This window comes from Pseudonaja textilis, chromosome 3 (assembly GCF_049901715.1).
Source record: "Pseudonaja textilis isolate UNSWEBS1 chromosome 3, rPseTex1.2, whole genome shotgun sequence".
In the NCBI taxonomy this organism is placed as follows: Eukaryota; Metazoa; Chordata; class Lepidosauria; order Squamata; family Elapidae; genus Pseudonaja; species Pseudonaja textilis.
In genome coordinates, this window is record NC_141992.1 from 79,359,771 (window position 1) to 79,379,172 (window position 19,402).

The 19,402-nt window shown below is 38.4% G+C and overlaps 1 protein-coding gene across 4 annotated transcripts in view; it reads left to right on the plus strand.

The window, feature by feature from the left end:
* Nucleotides 1–1,092: 1,092 nt before the first annotated feature.
* Nucleotides 1,093–19,402, plus strand: part of DPYD (dihydropyrimidine dehydrogenase) — a 641,531-nt gene continuing 623,221 nt past the window's right edge. For 2 of the 4 annotated variants that reach the window (XM_087930179.1, XM_087930180.1), the window contains exon 1: nt 1,093–1,279. Coding sequence is in view for 2 of the 4 variants with exons in the window: in XM_087930177.1 (XP_087786303.1) it covers nt 1,241–1,279 (39 nt within the window). In the remaining 2 variants the exon portion in view is untranslated. The remainder of the gene's footprint in view (nt 1,280–19,402) is intronic. The other 2 variants (XM_087930177.1, XM_087930178.1) reach the window with 1 other exon arrangement.

A 19,402-nucleotide genomic window follows, 5' to 3' on the forward strand; every position in this document is an offset into this window, starting at 1 on the left:
CATTTGCAACATGAATAATACTGTCTGAGAGATTGCAGGCAAGGGCAATTGTCCAAGGAGACTCTCTCCTTTTCCACCTCCAGGAGATTTTGGACAAGGAAAGGACAGGAAGTTTCTATATTCCCTCATCAATGACATTGTCAAGGTGAGGAAAGTCATTTGCTGCATTCAGGGTGAACGACCTAGCCAAGCATTCGGCTTTTCCCCCTCATCTGAATACCTTGCTCGGATGCTTGTTTTGTCCTCACCCTGGAGCTTCTTTTCCTCAAAGTGGACGGACATCTTTGCTGCACATTTCTCTGGGCTTGCCCGTTCATGGCTTCCTGGAGAGGAACTAATTTCTTCTCTGGACAGGGGATCAGCCTCAAGCAGTCTTACCACCCTCCCTCCCTCCTTTGGGGACTTCTGTTTTGCCTCCTAAGCAGAAGACCTTTTGACATGCAGAAATTCAACAGGCAAAGCCTTTGGCCATTGCCCAGCTAAGAATTGTTTCCCGTCATGGCGCAGTAATTACAGAGCAACACGCAAAGTTGGCTTCCCTAAATAGAGTTGAGCACGCTGGGAGGCTCCGCGTTGATTGCTTTGGATCTAGCCCAACTCTGCCTTTGCCTAATCTCCGACGTGCACGGCCTCGGCTGTCGCAATTTAGCAATCTCTTCGGTTGCCAAATTGTCTCCTCCTCCTCCCCTCTTGAAAAGTGACGTCTGCAGAATGCTTGATTATTACATATTCTGGCGTTTTAATGTGTTTAATCCATTTGATGTGATTGCCTATTTCCCCCACTCCCCTCTTTTTTCACCGATCCTACACGGGATTTGATCATCGTTACGGACGATAAATCGTTGTCGTTCTCTTGTTCCCAGATAGTGCCTTAAAAGATGGGTCGTTCCTTTGGTTTAGATCCAAAGGAATAAAAAAACCGGGAGCCCAAACTTGGTTACCCTGAGAAACCTACAGGTTTTGCACGTGGCTCTAGGCCAAGGATACTACTCTTTTTTTTAAAAAAAAAAATCTACGCCTGGTATTCCAAAGATTCCCGAGTCACTAGCCTTGAGTCATATCTACAACTCGGCTTATGTAGGTAACAACTCCAGCCAAAATAAAGCCACCCGCGCATGCACACACTCCAAAAGGCACTCGGGTACATTCAGTTCCTGCAGGCGTTGCCCGTTTTGTCCTTTCGGTTTCTCGGGGTTTTTGTTTTTTGTTTTTGGCGCGGCAAAGAGAAAAGGGGGAAAGTATGAATCGCTTGCTTAGCCGAGACCCCGTGGATATCGAGGTACCCCACTTTGACAAACGGGGCGGCGGGGAAAGGGGCGAAAAGAGGGGCGCGGATCAGGCGGGGAAGTCTGGGAGGAGAAACTTTCCAGCCGAGGGGGGCGGCAAGGACAACTTTTTAAAAGACCTTTCTCCTCGACTTTTTGAGGAAATTTTTAAAAAACTCAACACGACTAAAATATTTTTCCTTTTCGTTGAGATGGTTACTGATGGTAGTGCGGGTCGCTGTGAATTTACAAAAACAGAGGGGTTGGTTTCCCTCCTGGGAAACTTGAATCGTCTACCCTGGGCTGTGGCACTAAAACTAGAGAAAATGCAGGGAGATAATGGAGCACTACTTCATGATGCCTTGATATTCCTCCCCCCCCCCCAATCCGAGGTAAACCCCAGGACACAATTATGGGACGGGTTCGCTTCCTGTTCCCTGCTCTCATGCGAGTATCTTTCGGAGGTGGGAAACAAACCCCGAACAAAACAACTTGGTATTTTGTGGTTTCAGAACTCCATTAGAGCCTTGTTGTGAAGATAAAGGGCTTTTCGACACCTCTGAGGGAAATCCCAAAAGTGCTTTCTCTCCCCCTCTGGTGAAAATCTAATAATCTTTAAAGAAGGAGAAAGCCCTGATGTGCAATCCTGCGCATATTTACTTGAAATTAAATCTCATTATGTTCAATGAAGATCACTCTCGGTTAAGTGTCTAAGATTGCGCCTCAAAACTGGCATCCTGAGTAGGTCTCTTCTGTCTTCCTAATAAGTGATACCCTGGAGAAAAGAAGACTGAAGCATTTTCTCCTGTTAAAACAAAAATTACCTCAGGATGTCATATGCCTTCCCTTATCTTTCAATCTGTTCCTTGCAAGTGAAACTGCAACTATTTGCTTTGGCAACCCTCTTTATTTTATGAATGAATAATACCAGACAGGATGGGATAGGTTACCCTGAGGTGCTCCATCTGTCTCCTTCAATTCTGATTTTCCCAGGCACAAGCTATAAAGAAACACAAAGTTTGTTTATTGTATGCTATCTAAGGAAGCAGCCAGAGGCTGCAGAGATGTTGATGTGGGTCAAATACTGTTCAGAGATGCTTGCTTATGAGTGTGACTGTGGAGATACAGGTTCAGAATGTTTTCGAGGAAAGAGGATGATTGTGATGATGTAAGACTTGTCAAAATCAAAAATCAAAATTTCTAATGAGATTAGAACGGAGTTCCTCGAGCCCAGCATGCATTTCAGTCATTTATTTTCGTGTCTTTTCTTACCTACCAATAAAATACCTTTTAGAGATATTGATTGATTCATTAATTCATTTTACATGACCACCCATGTCACTTATATGATACTGGGCAGCCAACAACTTTAAAATAAAATAACAATACATGCAATTGTTAAAAAAGTAATAAGTAAAAATAAAAAAATAGAAAAACACAGCTACTGGGACACATTCACTTATTGAGCAGTTTCCCATCCGTGACTTTTTCTGTTTCTGCAGTGGTGGTGTGTTGTCAAGATGAAACTACTGTACTGTATCTTTTTCCTGTTTTATTCTACTGAGACAAAGATACATTTTGACAACAACTGTGCTTGCTGTTGTTATTATACCAGTAGATGAAAGGCAGACACAAAATCATTTTAATTCTTAGTGAAGAAAATATACAGTAGAATAAACAATATTTCTTTTTCTTTTTTCATTTTCTTTAGTAGCTAGGTGACATTATACAAATAGGCACATGTTCTAAACTTCATGGAAATGAAAGTATATATCCCTTGATAAATTTCCTGCCCATTTAGAAACACAATCGTGTATTTTACCCTTTGAACATATAATGATGTACACACTGATGTACACACTGATGTAACTGAAGCCAGCGTAGTTATTATGTAATGTCAAAAGAGATCTTGCAGTATCTGGTTGAAGAATTCATCTAATTGGATTGTCTGCATTTGAATTTCATAGCTTTTTTTTTAATAGTTTCAGAACTGTAATTCAACTGAACCAAAGTTGCACTTTGTTCTTAACATTACTCAGAGGCTTTTCTTCATTTGAACTAATGGAATATCATCATCTGAATTTTTTTTTGTTCTTTTCTGTTTTTTAACATATACTTATTATTCTGTCTGTATCACTTTATTACTGTCTGAATCACCAGTCAGATAATTAACTTCCAGGTAAGGTCTGTTCTAGAATTTTCAGCTAATTTTGTCAAGGCTACTTAGCAGGGTGAATTCTGAGAAAAACCTTAGGCTGGATTCAAACTTAGTTACCGCTGGTGTTTGCCCATTGAGAGCAATGGGATTTATAATAGTCACACTTTAACAATTAACAGAATGACAGAGTTGGAAGTGACCTTGGAGATCTTCTAGTCCAACCCCTTCCTAAGAACTCCTATGCTATTTCAGACAAATAGCTGACCAAGTTCTTTAAAACCTCCAATGGTGGTGGGATTCAGCTGGTAGCTAACTCTGTGTGTGGTTCGGCGAACCGTCCGAATCCCACCACAGATCGCCACGCCTGGTCCTCGCCGCCCCCCCAGCCACTCCTCCCCTCACCCCAAAGACAAGAGGACATCTTTGCCTTTGTACATCTCCAAACTTTGCCAGGAAAAGGCAAAGAAAGATGCATTCAAAGGAGCAAAGGCTATCCAGGAGGGCCTTGCCTTCTCCAGGGTTACACAGTTCTCCCAGCGAGGTAGGAGAAGGGAGAGAGAGGCCGCCTGGCTGGGGGCTTCTCTCCTACCTTGCCCGGAAAGCTATGTGACACCACGGAAGGCAAAGTCTTCCTGGACAGCTACGTCACTTGTGTGCCTGGTCTCGCACTCTCCTGGCACAAGGAAGAAGTTGAAGTGCGCTATAGTGACTTCCAGGAGCTGCAGTGGGAGTCAGTGGCAGACAGAGACCGGCTCTGGGAACGAGCCTGCAGCTTCAGCAGGCTGGTGGCCGGTGGTGGCAAGGCCCTGGCCCCTTAGTGATGGCCTATCTAGTTATTTACAACTGGACATGACAACCAGATAAACGAGGGCTGGTGCACTCTTAGCAGGTTGCTTTTGAAGGGGTAGTTATAGCACGTCACCTCAATTACTTTTTGGAGTTCAATCCAAAGAAACATGACACCATCAGAGGGACTTCCTGATTCAGCTGGATTGCTGAATAGTCCAAAGCCGAGACTTTCTATGTGTAATGCACATTCTCCCCCCTCCCCAAATTGGGCTACTAGTATACATGATTCAGACCTTGAAATGCAATATTGTTCTTTAAAGAAAAAGGAAATGAATGTTTCTTCTTAGACAAAAAGTATCAGTTCTGGCAGTGTTTTTCTTGGCTTTTGTAGAAAAGTTGAGGCAACTTATTGGCAAAAGGCAAGTCCATTTATTACTGCTTTTAATGTGGTAATAATGTTCAAGCTTTGGCATGTACGTTTAGTGCTGGGAGGCGATTATGGAAGCTGAAGTGTTCAGTTTAGACTCTGGGAAATGCTGTGGTTATCTCAGCTTGCACTTGTGGCAAGCCTTAAGCAATTCTCATTAGAAATATTAGATTCAGCCGTTAGGGATGGAGGCATCACATGTAAAACACACCTTTGGTTGGTGGGGAAAAGTAGAGAGGTTGGGAGGACTTTACGGTAACAAAGGTGGAAATAATTGTAAGTAGTGCCCTTGATTTTTTTTTAAGAATTTGAAGTCTAAAATATACTGCAGCATTTTGCTGATTAACATTGGGCATTTGGCATTTTCAAAAGAAATTATGACAATGTTTTGGACTATCTGCAGAATAACTTTTTCTTTAGCTTCTTAAATTGACTGGGGCTATTTCATTATGTCTTTCTGAAACCATCACCTTACAATGTAAGATACCAATGTGCTATGTGTTAAAATGCATTTCTTCTTTCTGTTTTCCTATAGAATTGCACTGTACAAATAATTATTAGACTCTAATCACAATAAAGCAATAATTTGAATCTGATAAGTCTGGGGTGCATTACAAATTTCTGTGTTATAGCAGTACATACAACATTAAGATTCCTGGCCTCTTGGTGCAGCTGGCTGGGAGGCCAGGTGAAATGGTAGCTGGGAGGTGAGGCAAGGGCCAGGTGAGCGGCCAGCCGGCAAGGTAAGCAGCTGGACAGCGAGGTGAGTGGCTGGGCAATGTGAGCTACCCAGCAAGGAGAGGCCAGGTGAGCAGAGGAGTGGCTGGGAGGGGAGGGGCGAGGAGAGGAGAGGCTAGGCAAGGCGTGGCTCCCCTTGGCATGAGTTGGCCATGCCCACCCAATCACATGACCACCCAGCCACTTTTACCCACCCAGTCATTAGGGCAGAAAACCAGTTGTTAAATTATTTAAATCCCATCACTGTGGAGCACCCCACCGTTCAACTTCTGAAGGTGAACATGCCACTGATTAATTGTTCTAACTGTAAAGAATCTTTTTTCAATGTTGGATCTGTCCTTGATTAATTTTTATCCATTGCTTCTTGTCCTGCCTTCAGGCACTTTGGAGAATAGATTTGTGTCAGCCCATTAGAGATTGGCAGATATCATGTTGCCCTTAGTCCTTCTTTTCATTAAACTAGACATACCCAATTCCTGCCCTGTTCTTCATATGTTTTAGCCTTCGGTTTCCTAATTATCTTCATTGTTCTTCTCTGCATTCTTTCTAGAGTCTCAGTATCTTTTTTTATATCATTGCAACTCCTACATTCTAATCTGTCACTTGATATTTCAGTCTATGATTGGACTTGCATATATTTCTTTTTCTTCCTAGTGTATTCTCACAGGTGCGGGATCTGCTTTTTGGATCATTGAATGCCACGTTGCACAGTCAGCTGCGTCTCCAGGGCACAGGCCCATGGCTTGCTTTGTTTATGGTGTCTTACTATCTCTGTTTTGGATGCCCGCGAGGTCACCGGCCATTAACTTCCAGTTAGTAGGCAGTCTTGGCAATGGTGGAAGGTGGCGCTTTCTGGACATGTCCATACCAGTGGAACTGGCCTCCTCTCATCTCTATAATTGGTGCCAGACCAATATCTTGTCAAATGATGTCATTTGTGGTATGGTCAAGAAGGGAGATGCCTGATATCCAACATTGTCAGAAGCATTCACATTTCCATGGCATGGAGATAGCTTTCGGTCCTTGTTGTCGCTGCCCAACATTCAGTGTCATGCAATGCAACATGATGGATGATTGTCTTTTAGATCTTAGATTTAAGATGAGTTGGCATTCGTCTGTCACATAACACACTGGTGAGTTCTCGCCAATGCATCCAGGTTGCATTCATCCTTACTTGCACCTCATCGTTGATGTCGCCATTGTCTTGGAGATGGAATCCCAGTTACTAAAAAATGTTCTTCTTCTTTAGGTTTTCTCCATTAATTTGAAACGTTCCAGGGGTGGTAACAGTCTCTAAGTACTCAGTTTCTCTTGGTGTTGAAGTGGAGTCCGAAATGGTTGAGGTGATCATTGCGTGTTTGAACTTGCTGCTGAAGTTTGCCTCTGGTGATGTAAGCAAGCATAACATCATCCACATAGAGTATAGTCCAGGGTGCGTTCTGCTGCAGGTCATGCATGATGGTGTCCATGACCAATATAAACAGAAGTGGTGACAGTGCAGATCCTTGGTGCACACCAACCATCACTGGGAATCTGTTGGAGAGGCCAGCTGGGCATCGCATTTTGCTGCTGATATTCTTATATATGTTCTTATATCATTTTGACCCAGTCAATCAGTGGTTCAGGTACTCCATGAACCAGGTACTCCATGGTACTCCAGAGGGCATACCAGATCATTTGGTGTGGAACAGGATCAAATGCCTTCTCTAGGTCTAGGAATGCCATGGGTAGTGCTTGTCTCTTCTCACAATGTTTCTCATTGACCTAATGGGCTGCAAAGATGGCATCCGTTTCACCTCCTTTAATGAGGGTGCATTGGTTGATGATGAGTTGGCCGATGCTGCTGATCAAGGATTCTCTCAAAGATTTTCATAGTGTGAGACAGAAGGTAAATTGGGTGACAATTGGCATGGTCAACTGGGTCACCCTTGTTCTTGAAGATGGGAACTGTTACACTTGCTAAACAATCAGTTGGTACATGGCCAATGTTTATTACAGTATTGAAGAATACATATATTATGTGTACAAATTGTGCATTTGATTTTAGTTAGTGTTGTCAGATAATGTGTGTGTATCAAATCTTATTTTATTAAGATTTATCTTGGCTATTTTTATGTAATGCATTCAAAACCTTTGAACAGTTTTCTCTTTCCATGGTTTTCCAACAATTTTTATAAAAAAAATAATAAAATAAATTATGGGCGAAATAGTAGCATATTACTAACTTTGTGCATTTGATAATAAGATCTGTCTAACTTTTGTTACCTAGACATTTGCACCAAGACCTTGATATGGAGTGTGTGGTTTTAATGACAAATTTAATCACTAATGGCCTGGAGCGTTGTGTTAAAGCCTTGGAGGGGAGCTGTTATGAGTACTGTAAGAATGTTAATTGGTATTTACAAAGGTGAACAATTAGCATGGAACATATAGAAGTGAGTCATACTAAATCTGGTGATGTTTCTATTGCAAAACAACACGTGAGGAATTGCAACTTAAATGAAATCAAAGGTATTAATTTTAGTTTTATTCTCGGAACAAGCCTATTAGAAAACCATAATTGTGTTCATTACAGTAATAAGATTGTCATTCATTGCTGTTGAAAACTCCACTGGCTCTGGTTTTACATACCTCTCAATTAATTTCTCTGGACGAGTACAAGGTTAATGATTAGCAAGCCGTGTGTACTTTGTCCTTAGTGGTGTTTTATTGAACTATTTCATCATTGATCCAGCATTTTATAGGGCTAAAACATCCCGCAAAATGCACAGTTCTAGGAGTATATGTACTATAATTTTGCTTATAGGTTTAAGCTTGTACAGAAAGAAACCATTTAGATGAACTTCCTCCAGGGATCCAACTTAAGACATCCCTGACAGAAGGATGTCTTGCCTCTACTTAAACTCATCCATTGAGAGAGAGAGGGAGAGAGAGAGAGAGTGTCAACTATCAATCCTAAATAATTGGATCCATTACAGGTAGACCTTGACTTACAACCATTCATTTAGTGACCATTCAAAATTACAGCGGCACTAAAAAAAGTAACTTACAACTTGGCCCTCACACTTAACAACCAACGCAGCATCCCCACAGTCACACAATCAAGATTTGAATGATTGGCAAACAGCATGTATTTATGATGGTTGCACGATCCTGGGGTTGTGCGTTCGCCATTTGCATCCTTCTCTTTCGGCTTCTGGAAAGCAGGCAACGGGCAAAGCCAAATTTTGTTTAATGTCCTTCTGATTCACTTAACTGCAATAATTTGCTTAACAACTGTGGCAAAAAAAACCCTGTGGCTCAATGTGATTCATTAATAACCGCATTCCTTAGTTATGGAAATTCTGATCCCAAATGGGATTGGGGGTCGAGGATTACCCTGTACTGTATTGTCCTTATTGTCAAGATTTGGCTCCACCCCTCCATTCAATTGGAACCTGCCATCCTGTAACATAGAGATATTACTCTGTGTCCTACATTCTAGCAAAATAGAAAAATGGGGTTCCATCTTTTTTTAGGAACATCTTGTCTTTTATTGTCTGTGTCTTCTGTCTTTTTTCCCCCAAGGTAACTATTTCTCATTCTTTCAATTGCTCTTCATAGAATTTAATTTCTAATCCTCGATTATTTTCATTGCCCTGAACCTATTGCAACCTATTGCTTCAAATGTTGAGTCCAGAATACTGCATTGAAGATTATATCTGTCCAATACAGAGTAAAATGGAGCTTACTTATTGTGATTTGGAAATTAGAAAATTGCATTTTTTTCAACTTTATTTATATTGCGGTACTTATATTTATCAAGGGAGACATCCCTCATCTGATTTGATTTTTGTTTAGTTTTATCCTGTTGCCAACAGACTAGCCTATCAAGAAAAAATTAAACTTTATGTCTAGATCAGGGGTGTCAAACTTGATTTCACTGAGGGCCACATCAAGGTTGTGTTTGATCTCAGAGGGGGGAGGGGGGCATGGCCAGGGTGGGTGTGGCCAGCTCAATGTCACTCGTCGAGGCTCTGTTTTCGTCCATGACAGCCTCCTGCAGCTTTCTGTCAGCAAAAACAAAGCCCTGGAGGCATGTGGCCCTCCCGAGCTTCATTTTTGCTGGTGGAGGCACCATGGGCTGGTCCTTCGCTGCTTTCAGGGTGGCCCTGCGGGCCAGATCCAGCCCCCAGAGCTTGACTTTGACACCCCTGGTCTAGATTATCAGTTATTTCACATAATTTTGTGTCCTCTGCAAATTTGATAAACGTTTCTTCCATTTCTTCATCAAAATAATTTAAAAAGTTGAATATGGGGCAAGAACTGCAGCATCTGATATGTCACATTGGATCTTTTAATGAAAAATTTTTGACACTTTTTTAGACCCAGCCATACATGTTCTTAATTGTCATGCCACCATATTTACACACACACACACACACACACACACACACTCTCCATTTTTTCAAAAATCGTTTGCTGCAGTTGCTTCTTTCTAGGGTTGAGAGAGACTAGCTAGCTTTGTGCCTAAGGTAAGACTAGAACTCAGTCTCACAGTTTCTAGCCTGTTGCCTTAACCATTACACAGAACTGGTTCTTTGAAGAACATTACCTAGGAGATAACATGAATTGACCTCAAATATATGTTGACTTTTGATTAATTATCACATTAGACTTACAATGTTATCTATACATACTTCAGATCTATTTCTTTATGATCTGATCTAGAAACCAAAGTATCAGTGTCAAATTGTTAGTATGGAATTCCCTAGATCTTCTCCCTCCTCTTTATAAAAGATAAGGTCAGTATTTATTCTCCACTTGTCTGATGACTCACAAGAGCCCTAGAGTTTCTTAGAGGTAATGCATACTGGTTCAGGTAGATAACTGCAAGTAGAGAAATAAACAAAAATAGAATGTGAGTATTGAACTGATTTTATAAAAGACTTCCTTGTAGTCTGCAATTTTTGCAAAAAGATGCTGACTCTGTATTTTTAAATTCCTCTACTTTTAAGATTTAGCTATGCTTAAATTTCTTTAATAAATATATAGCAATATTTTGCAATGCTGGCTTCAGTTCCATGCTGAAATTTAAATTGCTTTTTATAATCCGCTGCTGTATAAGGATAGAGTGATAGATTCAGAATTTTCATCTAGTCAATCTTAAATACCATTTTCTGGAAATAAATTTCATTTATTTCAATGATTATTCTCTTGCTAATTATTATGGAGAGAATAGTATGTTTTTATAGTAATTTTATCAACCATTACAGTTAAAACGATAAGAAATAATAGAAACTAAAAAAATAAAAATAAAAGAAACTACATGAAAGAAAACGATTTCCCCCTTCATTAACAACAAGTGTAAACAATTTTAATAGCACCTTCTCCCAAAATTTCACAAATGATTTTTCCTATATTTTGTCTCTTTTTTTATTGTATTGACAGATCTTTAAAATCTCCATGTTCAGTCTTAGTCAGCAAAATTTCATTAAGGATTACCAGTTATAACATTTTTCTATTTTAACCTTGATCAAATAAATTATGTTTGTAATTATTCCTTTTACTTTTGATAGCCTTGATCCTTATTTATCTCAAAGTCTTGCAACTTAATTTCTTCTCATTTTTTTCTTCATCCATTCTCACAAAAAAGTTTTCATAACTGTAGTAGATTTCTTTTGTAAGCCCAGTATAAAAAAATATATCCAGGTCATTCAAGACATCAACTGGATATTTCCATATGAGTATTATTCAAGCATTCCATGAATCCATCCATCCTTCCTTCCCTCCCTCCAAAGTGAAATTCCACAGAGTTACTGCCCCCTTACTCTGTAATGCCAGAGTAGGATTTTCTCTTTAAAAAAATAAAAAATCAGTGACTATAAAATCACAAACCGTGCTATCAAAAATTTGAATTGATCACAGTTCTTACAGTTTTTTCTGCTCCCCATCCATCTGCACCAGTCATCCTCAGCCTTAAATCTATAATCTTCCTGTCTATTCTCTGTCTCTAAAAGTTGCACTGGCCATCTTATTGCCTTATTCTTTTTCTACAGAAATCTGTTGTGATCTTTGAAAAACGAATGGAAAGTTTTAAATGATGAAAGTTAAACTGCCGTTCATTGGAGTTTGATATATTCATCACAAACAATAGTTCATTGGACAGATTTCTAGTGGGTTTTTTTTTTTTTTCAAAATTCCTGATTAGGTTTTAGAATTATCAAGTTTTAACTTACGTATCTTGGCTTCTTTTTTGGTCAATTTAATGTGCATGTACTTTGCCTATTACTTAATTGCTTTGATGTTAAAGTATGATAAGTGAGATTATTATAGTTGCCAGCTTGTATCTCTTGCTGCATCTTGGCTTTTTTATTTATGTCTGTGCATCTGGCTTAGACCAAATATATGGACAATATGTCATTCCCAAGGTAGTTTGGAAAAGATCTTCCAGATTGCTTCAACTTTTTGGTAATTTTTATCCTGTCATAGATAGTTTGCTGTCCTCCATAGTGACATATTTTCATTAAGTCCTTGATCCAGGTTGACCCTATGGGATCCTTCTCATTCACTGTAAGGCAATCTTTCCTGGCTAACAACTTTGGGGCTGTTTCTAGCAATGTTTTAAAAAATGTGCACTTCGATCAGCACCAGATCCTCAATACAACTTTATTGTGCTTCCGATAAAAGTCTTTGCTTCGTGTCTAGCATCAGATGCTGCCTTTATTCTACAGATTTAAAAGACTAAAACTGGGTTGGTTTTTTGTATGGAACCCGGATACTTTTATTCATTTTCTAACTATAAATGGGATGGAATAAACAGATTATATAATAATGTCTGAGAGGCAAATGTGGAACCATCATAAAATTGTGATGGTTTCTTCTTATTCCTTTCTTTTTTTCTCAATCCAAATACCACATATGGTAAAAATTAAATTGGTCCTACGTTTTCACATGGGAATTTACCTGTCCTATAATGTCGACTCAGCCGTGTAACTCGCAAGGTTTTAAAATCAAGTCTAAGAGCAAAGAAGCCTCATTCTGGGTTAGTGTGATGGGAAAACTCTGGAAACATCATTTTAGGTATAAGAATGATCTGTTAATAACATCTTTGTAGAGATTACAGCATATTGTGGGTGAGACTGTTTCGTTAGCGTATATGTGAAACAAGAAGTGGCTTGGGTTTTGAAAGACAGATTTGAATTTAAAAGAAATTCCATCTGGACGAGTGTTGGGGAAGTGTAATTTCTCTCTGATGAATGTGAATACTCCAGCCTTCTCTTAGAGAAGAGGTGGTATTCATCAGGTTCTGACCAGTTCTGGAGAACCGTTAGCGGAAATTTTGAGTAGTTCAGAGAACATGCAAATGTCACCTCTGACTGGAGATTTTACAGTATCCTTCCTCTGCCACACCCATCAAGCCACGCCCACAGAACCGGTAGTAAAAAAAATGGAATCCCACCACTGTCTTAGAGGATTGTTGCACGGCAGAATAAGAAAAAGAGATGGGTCCATGCAAAGGAAGCCAATTCTAGTATTAGTTATTATTTGCTGATAATCTTTTAGTTATTTACCTATTAAATTAGTATGCTGCCAACTCCAATCAGGCTCATGGTTGCTTATACAATAACTTAGCAAGCATCCACAGTATGACATAACAGTAAATAATAATACAGTCACACTTTCTGAATGATAAAAGCTTCCATGAGAACACTATAGCATTTCACATCTATAAAACCAACTCAATGATATCTAAAAGCTACTCACTGTTATTAAACAAATCTATTTAAAACAACAGACTGGTCACACATACGGTAACTATCAAAGACCTTTTGCTAAAGTCTGAAAACTGGAGAATGTCTCCGAGGAATAATAGTCTCTCAGCATAGATGGCAACAGCATGCAGAGAAGGTGAGGCAAAGGCAGGATTGAAGAACAAGATCAGCTTATTGAAGGAAAACAAAACGACTACCTTTCAGCTAATTTCTCTACAGAGGCCACTGTATGAAAAGAACTGCCAAGGTTTATTGTGAAAAACATAAACAAAAGATCTTTCATAAATGATTGAATTGCAGAGATGGATTGCCTTTCTCCTGTGCCAAGGAGAAACTGTGCAAAGAGGAAGAGACTACTGCTGTCCAAGGAGCTCTCATATGGGAGTTGGTGAAGGAATCTATGGATGTTACTAAGGTCTAATATCAGGTTTGGGGGCTACACTTTTGTATGTATAAAGGAGAATACTTGCACTTCAGGGTTAAAATTAGAGGTCCTTGGTGCTCTCTGAGGTTTTTTTTTTCTTGCAGATGTTTCATTGCCAAACTAGGTAACATCACCAGTGTTATCTAGTTTGGGTAATGATGATGTTGCCTAATGTGGGTAATGAAATGTCTGCAAGAAAACAACCAAGCCCAGAGAGTACCAAGGACCTCTCTTTGTATCTACAGTATTTGAAAATGTAATTGTAAACACCCCTCCTGAGAATTTTTCTTTCCCTTGTGTGTCTGCTTCATGGATTAATTCAAGGAAGTAGTTAGGAAAATGAGGGTACTCATTCCTAGTACAGGTCTTGAATATTAATCTATCGTACTTTTCCCTTTTCAGACCTGAATTCACATCCATGTAGTTTTGACTGTGTTTGCATGGAGTTATAATACGGTTGCCCTGCTTGCATTTAAATTGCTGAGGCTATAAACTGGTTAGAAACCATAGCTGAAGGTAGTCAAATGTATCCTCATTTTTTTTTACTGCTTTAATATAGAAGCTTTATTGTTAGGTGTCAAATTGAAATGTTCAGTGGAGTTCTTAATGTGAGTAGAAAATTGGTCTTATACTGGTTTTAGATCTTGTAACTGGCATAGTGGCCTGATTTTTGCATATCAGCATGCCAGTTAAATCAACTGCCAATATTGAATTTCATATATAAAATTCCAAGACCTGCATATATGTATGTATGTATGTATGTATGTACGCACATATATACATATACATATACATATATATATGTACGTATGCAGGTCTTGGCGTGTTTGGGTCTTTTCCTGTGTAAGATTGAGAGCATCTTGGCAATGTTTCGACGAGGTCCCACTTGCCATCTTCAGGCTGGTACTTTTGGCTTCATGCCTGTGTGAGCAAAGCGTGATTGGAGCTGCCGTCTCCCTATATATACTGCTGGGGAGGTTGGCTGTGTTGTCATTTCTTGATTGGTTGATGGAGTTGATGTTTGCAGATTGGCTGGCTTCTTCATAAGAACTTGTGTGGTTGAGGTATTGGCTGTGTGTCTATCAGCCTCCTGTGTTGTAACGACCTGGGTAATGGGCTGTGTGATGACCTTCTGAGTTCTATTGTTTTGACATCCTGGGTCTTGTAATCTCCTGGGGCCGTTAGCTGTGTTGCAACATCCTGAGGTTTTGTGGTGTAACCTCTTGAGTTCAATGATGTGATATCCTGAGCAGGTGGCTGTGATGTGATGTTCTGGGTTTTGGTTTGGCTCCAAGTTTGAGGCCTGGATATGTTTTCTTGGAGTGTGTCTGTTTGCTTGGTTTGAGGGTCGGGGTATGTGGCAGCTGGTGATGCAGCCGTGGTCTGGTTTCTGGACAGTGGTTGTCTTTCATCTATGGGATGGGTTTGGGTCTGGTGAGGGAGAATGGTGGTGGTGTCATGTGTTGTTTTGGGTCCGGTGTTGGTTTTTGTGGCTGGGACTCGTTTGTTGATAAGGGCTAGTTTCCTGATGTCTGGTGAGCGGGAGGCATCTTCCCATTTATTCATGTTATGGGGGTGTTTCTCTATTTCGATGGCTTCCCTGATTATCAGCCTGAAGATGATGAGTGGGACCTCGTCGAAACATTGCCAAGATGCTCTCAATCTTACACGGGAAAAGACCCGAACACGCCAAGACCTGCATATCTATACCCATGAAAATCACTCCTGATTTCAATCTATGCCCCGAATGACAATCAAGAATTTTATAAAAAATTACATATGAAAATAATTGAACTGGACTATGCTAATATAGTTATGATGGGAGACTTTAATGGAATTGTAGACAATAAAGTGGACTATACAGCACAGAAAACAACAAAGCGAAACAGAAAGACTCTTCCTAAATCTTTTTTTTAAATGGTAGATGAAATAAACTTAAAAGATACATGGAGAGAAAAAATGCTAAAACTAAACAATACACCTTCTACTCAGATAGACATTTATCATGGTCCAGAATTGATATGATATGGATGTCAACAGAATTGTTAACTAACATTCAAGAAATAAATATTGAAACAAGTACTTGGGCAGATCACAATCCAATGACAATTAAATGGAAACGACAAAGAAGAAGATCTAGATGGACGTTAAATAATACTATATTAAAGGAAAAAGACTACCCAGTGGATGGAGAAAGAACTGGCTTTCTTCTTTAGAGAAAACAAAAAAGAAGATACATCAATTCAGAATGTATGGGATACAATGAAGGCATATGCCAGAGGCTTGATAATAGAGTATACAAGGAAAAAAAATACCATGAAAAGACTAGCCTCTAAGGCATTCGATGATGAGTATAAAGGACTTGAAAAAGAGCTACAGAAAATGCCACAGAAAAAGGACATCAAGCTAAAAATGGATATAATTAAACACAAAATGGGTCAAATAGAAAAAGAAGAATTAGAAAATTAGAGGTGCTAAACAGAACTACTTTGAAGATGCAGATAAACCAGGTAGATGGTTAGCATATAAATTGAGAAAGGAGAAAGAATCAAGGAAAATATTGCAATTAATAGATGACCAAGGCCAAGTTTGCTATGATAGTAAAGAGAAGAAGGAAATCATATGAGAATATTATGGGAAACTATACACACAAGAGAATATTGATGAGGAAAGAGTTAAACAGTGTTTACAGAATGCTAATTTACCCCAGATACCTAAAGAGATTGAAACTGTTAGAAAGCAACACAACGATGATGGAGTTAACTGAAGCACTCAAGAAGCAAAATAATGTAAAGGCACCAGGCCCAGATGGACTTCCAGCAGAATTTTATAAAACATTACAAGAATCGTTGAATCTTCCATTGCTAGAAGTTATGAATGAAGTTATGTTAAAGAAGATACTTAAATCATGGTCAGAAGCTTCTATTACACTTTCCCCAAAAGCGGAGGCCGATCCATTACAAATCAAGAACTATAGACCTATTTCCTTACTAAATGCAGATTATAAAATTTTTGCTTCAATATTGGCAGAAAGACTTTATTTAAATAATTTTATCCATCCTGATCAAAATGGATTTCTGCCAAAGAGACAAATTAAAGATAATATGAGAGTAATCTTGGATACTTTGGAATACTACGAGGCACATCCTGAAAAACAAATGGCTTTGATATTTCTAGATGCTCAGAAGGCATTTGATAATGTGAATTGGCGATTCATGTTATTACAGCTGGAACAGATGGGCTTTGCTAAAAAAATTATTCAAGCAATAGATCATAACCAAATGGTAAAGGTAATGACAGAGGGGGAACTGACAGACTCTATTTGTCAGCGTTCAAGATTTTCTCCCTTTGCTTTGCATCTTTCGGCTGTCATAAGTAACGGGGGGCGGAGGGGGGAATGGTTATGTGAAGTGAGCTGGAGGTGTTACAAACCAGAACTGTATAAACTGTGTGTGTGTGTGGGGGGGTTACATTCTTGCTTAGGTTTCTATCCTATGCTATGCGCAGCTGCAACCCTTTATCAAACTATGTCAAGGTCAACGGACAGAAGCCTCATCACCACCTGGAGATGCCCACATGATGATATACACAACTTTTAATTGGATGAGCCAATTGAACTATTGGGGGTGGGAACATTGCCATTACTTTGCATATGTGATTTACACATCCATTTTCTCAGATTCAGAATTCTTTTGTTGCTACCACTTGATTTCCAGTAAAAGATATCTTTTCTCTGATTAAAGGAGTATTTCTTTCTTGGATTTTGAATGGAACACCAGCTGACATTATTGATATAAGAAAAGGAGCAAGACAAGGGTGCCTACTATCACCTCTGTTGTTTGTGTTAACCTTGGAAGTGCTAAACAGAAATATTAGAGAAGAAAAGGATATAAAAGGGATGAAAATTAAAAAGGAAGAATTTAAGTTGCAAGCATTCGCAGATGATCTGATTTTCATTTTAGAAGACCCACTAGAAACAGCATTAAAATTGATAGAAAAGGTAGAGGCATATAGAAAGGTGGCTGGTTTGAAAATAAATAAAGATAAGACAAAGATCTTGACAAAGAATATGTTATTAAGACAAAAGGAAGAACTGGCAGATCTATTGAAAATTCAGGTCATGAATAAGATCAAGTACTTGGGGATACATTTGACAGCAAGATGCAGTACACTAAAAGAGAATAATTATATTAAACTTAAGCAGCAAATAGTGCTAGATTTGGCGAAATGGGAAAATTTACAACTATCATTAATAGGGAGAATATCAACAATCAAGAGGATTTGGTTTGCCTAATTGGGAGTTGTATTACCAAGCTACAAATTTGATGTTGGTTAAGGAATGGATAACATTAAGAAATACTAGATTGTTGACATTAGAAGGACATGATCTGTTGTTGGGGTGGCATGATTTTCTGTGGTATAAAGGAACTAAAACACAGGGGTATTTTAGAAGACATTATATACGGGAGTCTCTGTGGTTAAACTGGAAGAAGACTAAAAGACAATGTTATTTGAAAATTCCAGTCTGGCTATGGACTATTGAAGCATTTTCGTATCCTATAATATACAAAAAGGAACAAACAGTTAGATATGGTGAAATATTGAATGAAAAGGGTGAACTTAAATCTATGCAAAAACTAGAGGAACAAGGTATAAAGATGAATTGTTTTCATATGCACAAATACATTCAAGGTTTGATAAAGACTCTAAAACAGAAGGTTTCTATGATAAACTGACTGATTTAGATTAGATTTTGACAGATACTGATGAAAAGGTGATTAAAAAATTGTATGGATTAGAAATTAAACTAGAAGAAGAACAAGTTAAAGAAACAATGATTGCTTGGGGGAAGAATTTTAGATATGGAATTGATCTAGAGAAATGGCAAAAATTATGGTCTCAAAATTATAAAATGACAATGTCAACAGCATATAAAGAAACTTGGTATAAGATGTTTTACAGGTGGCATTTTCCCCTGACAAGAATGGCAAGAATGTTCAAGAATAAATCTGGAAAATGTTGGAAATGTCATCAGACACCTGGCTCATATTACCATACGTGGTGGACTTGTGCGGATACCAAGAAATACTGGGCTAAAATCCACATGTGGTTGGAAAAAATGACAAAAAAACATATAGACTTGAAACCAGAGATATTTTTATTGGGAATTTTACCTGAAATATATAGTAAAGACTTTAAATACCTGATTGTAAATGTATTAACAGCGGCTAGCATTGTATTTGCTAAAAACTGGAAAGATGAGAAAATACCATCACAGGAGGAAATCATTAAGAAAATATTGGAATGTGCTGAAATGGGTAGATTGACATTTGAAATCGGAGATCAAGATGATAAACAATTTTACAAAATTTGGGTTCTAGTCTATCAATGGTTAGACAATAAAACATAGTAAAGAAATATGTAGATTCTTAGAAAATAATAAATATATAAAGATGTATTCTTTTTTAATTATATCTACAAAATGATTGTAGGATAGATTTGAGATGATAATATGAATTGTCATAAAACAAATTAAGTAAAATATGATTATTTCGTAAAACATGAATGAATAAAAGTACAGACAAATGATTGATTAATAATGATATTAATGTATTTAATACTTGATTGAAAATACGAGAAAATATACAATGTAATTGTAATTGAAGAACTACAAAATGGAAGCACAAAACAATTTGTAAACCAACCAGCACACTGTATGTATATATATGGAAGATGGCTTGATGTTTTTATGTTTTGTTTGTCTATGTTCATCTTAAAAACCAACAAAAATTAAAAAAAAATCAGTCCTCATTCCCTCTCCATTAGCTAGTTTTTCTTGCATCTGAA